The sequence below is a fragment of the Lathyrus oleraceus genome, chromosome 1 (genome assembly GCF_024323335.1).
Source record: "Lathyrus oleraceus cultivar Zhongwan6 chromosome 1, CAAS_Psat_ZW6_1.0, whole genome shotgun sequence".
Lineage (NCBI taxonomy): Eukaryota > Viridiplantae > Streptophyta > Magnoliopsida > Fabales > Fabaceae > Lathyrus > Lathyrus oleraceus.
The window spans coordinates 214,222,229-214,228,027 of NC_066579.1; the positions used below are offsets into that span (position 1 = coordinate 214,222,229).

The window sequence follows — 5,799 nt, forward strand, 5'->3', positions numbered from 1 at the left end:
AAGGAGAAAAAAAAATTGTGTAAGTCTCTGAGTGAAGTTAAGGTTCCAGAAGGATACTCATTTGATATCAGAAGACTTGTTTCTATGAAATACCTCAAGTTGAAGAATTTGAAGACACATGATTGCCATGTTATAATGGAACATTTTCTACCGATAGGTATACGTTCTATTTTGCCAGAAAAAGTAAGAAGTGCCATAACTAAATTGTGTTTTTTCTTTAGGTCAATTTGTAGTAAGGTGATCGATCCCGAGATCTTACCAACACTACAAAAAGAGATTGTAATTACCTTGTGTGAGCTTGAAATGTATTTTCCTCCGTCTTTTTTTGACATAATGGTTCATTTAGTTGTTCATCTTGTGAAAGAGACACAGTTGTGTGGACCAGCTTATATGATATGGATGTACCCTGCTGAACGGTATATGAAAATATTAAAAGGGTACGTGAAATCCCGAAGTCGACCAGAGGGTTGTATTGTTGAACGATACATTGTTGAAGAAGCTGTTGAGTTTTGTACTGAATATTTGTCTAACGTTCAATCGATTGGACTCCCCAGAGCTCAGATTTTCGACAAAATGGAAGGTAAAAAATTAATTGGGAATAAAATTGTGACAATATCAAGGGATGAATGGGATCAAGTTCATTTGTATGTTCTGCACAATAATAATGAGGTTGAGCCATATGTTGAAATGCACAAGGATGTACTCCGAAGGTTAAATCCGAACAGAAATGAAAATTGGATAGTTATAGAGCACAATCAAAGTTTCATACAATGGTTGAAGGATCATATTTATTTGAAGCGCTCTTCAGATCCTTCTTCGGTAACAGAAATGTTGAGATGTTTGGCATATGGTCCAAGTTTGCATGTGTTTTCTCATAGCGCATATTCAATTAATGGATACACATTTTATACCAAAGAACAAGATGATAAGAGTACTATGCAAAATAGTGGTGTCACCGTGCTAGCTGAAGCAATGCATATATCAAGTATGAAGGACTTAAACCCCAAATATGCAAATTTGTCATATTTTGGAGTTATTGAGCACATTTGGGTGTTTGATTACGAGAAGTTTCAGATTCCCATCTTTGGTTGCAAGTGGGTGAATAGTAGTGGCATACGAATGGATAAGTCTGGATTTTTGCAAGTTGATCTTACTAGGGTGGGGTACAAAGATGAACCTTTTATTCTAGCATCTCAAGCTAAACAAGTGTTCTATGTGAATGACCCGAAGAGTACAAAATGGTCTATAGTGCTTTTCTCTAACAAAGTGACTGATGATAGCGGTGTCGATCAATGTGATATTGATGTTGAGAATGAGTCATGCATTAGACGGAATGAGTTGAATAGAAATGATGAAGTTGAGGATCTTATACCGGATGAGTCATATATAAGAAACGATCATAATGAGGGAATTTGGATCAATTCATCCGTACGCATTGCTAAGAAACAAGTGATTAATATTCCAACAAAGAAAAGAAAGAGATGTTAGTGACTTAGGTAAATTATCCATGGTTTCTTTATTTTATTTTTTTCAATTGTTTTGATTATAAGTTATATGTGATAATGCATGATTTCATTATATTTTTGTTTTCAATTGTTTTGATTATAAGTTATATGTGATAATGCATGATTTCATTATATTTTTGTTTTCAATTGCTTTGATTATAAGTTATATTTGATATTTGATGGTTTCCTTGGTTTATTACAGGTTAGACATGGCTGATGACCAACATGAGGAAGTTAGTAAAAAAGTATCCGCCGAAGAAGAAATTCAAAGAGGCATCACAGTAATGAGAAGGGTGGTCCAAGGAAGATCTCGAGGCATCATACTAGATGTCTATTGGAACAACCAGGGACAGCTTATAGAACCTAATGGGCATACCTTAACTAGTTTTATCGGTGCACTAGTAAGGAATGAAATTCCCATTACATGTGATGATTGGAGAAACAAAGAGCTGAATGAGTCCAAAGAAAAAATTTGGAGTGAGATAAAGGTACAATCATTTGGCCCTTAATTATACGGTATCAATTATGTTTTTTCAATTACCGATACTAACTATCAATCTGTATGTTTTTCTTAGCGATGTTTTAACATTGAAGAAGAAAGAAGAGGTTTTTGTATGAAATTGGCCGGAAAGCTTCTAAGAGGGTTTCAGACATTTTTATCATCCAAGTTCCTTAAGGATGCGGATGGTAATTTTGTGGATGCGGAGCTTCCTAAAAAATATGAAAGTTTGATATCGGCTGAAGAATGGGAAGCTTTCAAATCCAAAAGACAAGACCCGGTTTTTCAAAGAATAAGTGCTACAAATCGGGAAAGAGCATCAAGTCCCGCATATCCGTACCGAAAAGGACGTGTCGGATATGGACGCTTAGAACAATCCATGGTAAGTATTTATAAATTGCGATAACAAATTTGTTCATCATATATTAGTTTTATCTGATCAAATTGTATGACTTAATGTGTAGCTGCAGAAGGAGGAAAGTTCAGAAACATCTCTTCCTGCACATGTTTTGTGGAAGGAAGCCCGTGTGGGCAAATCTGGAGTTCCTCAAGAAGAAGTTTTACACGTATACCAGAAATGTGTAAGTATAACATTTTTTTATTAATTGAATAACATTTTTATACACAAATATTTGACAAGTATACGGTATTCATCTGATTTTTCAGGAGGAGCTATCTCAGTCTTTATCTCCCGATGATACTAAGGGCATACTTAGTCGGGCATTAGATGTCCCTGAGTATTCTGGTCGGGTGAGGGGTAAGGGATTTGGAGTCACTCCGACCTCCCTGAGTATTAAAAAAGGAAAGGCTTCTAGTAATCGGGAGCTTCATGCAAGATTGGAAGCCATGCAAGCTGAGCTTGATGCATTGAGGAGAGAAAGAGAGGCTAGCGCCTCAACAGTATACAGAGATGCTTCGGACAAAAATAGTATCAACTGTACCTTTCAGCCGAACATTCCAGAGGTAATTATATATAATTGTCTTAAATTGAACTATTTGCTTAAATTATGTATTTGACATATATACACATTAACGATTTCTTGTTATTATTGGTTTTAGGGCATTTCCCATTGTCAGCTGTATTTGTCGTCACCATACTATCGGATGGTTGGCAAGGGAAAAGTGCATAACGTTAGCGGAGTATTACTCCACACTAGAGAGCTCCCTGCTGGATGTTTGAAGGTATCAGTTGATATTGTAGTTGAGCCGAATGCAGCATTACCATATCCTAACGATGATTCGGATGCAACAACGGTGCACGAAGCAGTAGGTTCGTTTGTTGCATGGCCGACAAACCTCATATGCGTAGGATATGAGGTATGCTTAAAACTTATGTTAACTCTAATGTGTATATTCAAAGTTTAAAATTTATGCTTAAAATTTTACTTACATATTTTCCTTGGTTATGTTAAATAGACTCCCACAAAATCCAAATCAAAAGATAATGCGATTCCACGGCATACCGAGTCCACGGTTTCAAGAAAAGAGGTAATATACAATTATATGACATATATTCATGGAAGTTGTTACATTCTTAATTTGATCTAACTATTTATATGACATGTAGCTTCAAGAAAATGAGGTTAGCAATGCCTCCGCACAACAAAAAAAGGAGGTTAGCAACGCCTCCGCACGGGTAAAAAGTTCTGGTGCTAAGAAGACCGTAGCTAGGAAAAAAACTACCACCAAGTATAGGTCGTGCCTCAGGACATTTCTAGAGATGACCGATATACCGACCGGAGGTGTTCGGACCCTACATATGGAGGTAGGGATTTTCGGCTTTGATTACGACCAAATGATTGGTAATGAAGACTTCATGCAAGTTTTTAGTCATGAAGAAATCGGCGTCAACGTTGTCAATACATATATTAGGTAAATCCGGTCTACTTTGTTTTATTAATTAAACAACTTATGTTAATGATGTTTACTTTATGTTAATCCGGTTTACTTTATGTTTCAAAAGAGGTGTTAATGATGTTTTTATATTAGGTTTTTGTATGACAAATTGATGCGCCCCAATGGTTTGGACGTGTCATTCGGATTCTTAGCACCCGCGACCGTCAACTTAGTTTTAATCTTAAATAGACCGGATACCGTGACGGAGTACGTTCTTCGGATCCTCATGGACAATAAAGATGCGGAGAAGTTGTTTTTTATACCGTTTAATACCGGGTTAGCATTTCATTCTAAATTCATCTATTATAATTATTTTCCAAGTTACCATCTAACATTTGCCTAATCATTACAGTGGACATTGGTTGTTGCTCGCAATCAATCCTATCCGAGAAATTGTGTATTATCTTGACTCGTTAGGAAATGATTGGACAACATACCCGGATATGAAGGTCCTAATTGACACGTAAGTGAGAATGTTCAAAAATTTTCTTAGTTTATGTGAATTGTTCTAATTGCTTCATTTTTATTTTATTAGCGTCCTACAAGCTTTTCGGGCCCAACGAGTTATCCAAACCTCAAGGAGGGGCGCCAACTCCATTACATGGATTAAAGTGGCGGTATATTTTTAATTACCACATTTTTTATTATATTAGTGATGACACTTGATAAAACTTAGGATTTATAATCCATATTTTTTTTTTCATATGTAGTGTCCTCAACAACGTAATCAAATAGATTGCGGGTATTTCATGTTGAGGTTTATGCGAGATACTCTTACTTTGGGCCGATTAATGATTCCCACCGATGTATGTATTTCTAACTTATGAGTTATTTTTATATTTACACATATCTCATATAATTAAATAGTTGGAATTAATTCAAAATATGTTATATTATTATGTAGTACTTTGAGGAATTCAAGTGTGCATTTTATACAAAGGATCAAGTGGACGAAATCAAAGAGGAGTGGTGTCAATTCATGATAGAGCTCAATGTTTTTTCATAAATTTGTGTAATTAATGTGTACATTTGTAGTATATGTAATGACTTGTAAATGTGTACATAAATTTGTATATATTTTGATACATTTAAGGCAAAATTGGTTTGAATTGGTATATATATATATTTGTTAGCCAAAAATTGGTAGTAAAAAGGCCAAAATGGCATATATAAAATGTGATAATTGTCTGTCAAAATCTGGTTGAAAACAGGTAGAAATTCTGGTTTATAAACCTGGAAAAAATGTGGTTTAAAACAAAAGTTTCAAAAATTTTCGTATACCTTAGACAGCGCTTTTGTAAAAAGCGCTGTCTAAGGGGGGGATTAGAAAGCGCTTTAGGCAAAAGCGCTGTCTAAGGGGGGGGGGGGGGCTTAGACAGCGCTTTTTGAAAAGCTCTGTCTAAGGTATACCTAAAAAAATTAAAATAGGAGGGTCTTAGAAAGCGCTTTTGGCCAAAGCGCTGTCTAAGGGGGTGGGGCTTAGACAGCGCTTTTCAAAAGCGCTGTCTAAGGTATACCTAAAAAATTTAAAATAAGAGGGTCTTATAAAGCGCTTTTGGCCAAAGCGCTGTCTAAGGGGGGGGGGGGGGCTTAGACAGCGCTTTTAAGATTTAAAAAAGCGCTGTCTAAACCTTTAGCAGCGGAGGTTTAGACAGCGCTTTAAAGCGCTGTCTAAGGCTAAAAAAAGCGCTGTCTAAGGTCTTGTTTGTTGTAGTGTTAAGGACTACATAGGGAAGGTGTTAGCACCCAAAGTGTCCTAGGTACTCTGAGGGAGCCGTTTTTTATGTGTGCATGTGTTTTTGGTATAAAAGATGTTTGATAAAAATAGGGTGTGGGGATGAGAAGATAATTCATTGATTATATTTTTGTGTTTGACAAGACCTTCGGCCTTGTGCCTAC

The 5,799-nt window shown here is 36.1% G+C and overlaps 1 protein-coding gene across 1 annotated transcript; it reads left to right on the forward strand.

Annotated features, from left to right (window-relative positions):
• Positions 1-1,122: 1,122 nt before the first annotated feature.
• On the forward strand, positions 1,123-4,998 carry LOC127128257 (uncharacterized). Its single transcript, XM_051057499.1, has 13 exons — positions 1,123-1,496; positions 1,708-1,993; positions 2,081-2,386; positions 2,469-2,585; positions 2,671-2,967; positions 3,064-3,321; positions 3,421-3,492; positions 3,572-3,876; positions 3,994-4,176; positions 4,253-4,363; positions 4,436-4,517; positions 4,611-4,706; positions 4,805-4,998. The coding sequence occupies exons 2-13, from the start codon at positions 1,715-1,717 to the stop codon at positions 4,904-4,906; spliced, it is 2,208 nt and encodes a 735-aa protein (XP_050913456.1). The 5' UTR covers positions 1,123-1,496; positions 1,708-1,714; the 3' UTR covers positions 4,907-4,998.
• Positions 4,999-5,799: the final 801 nt, after the last annotated feature.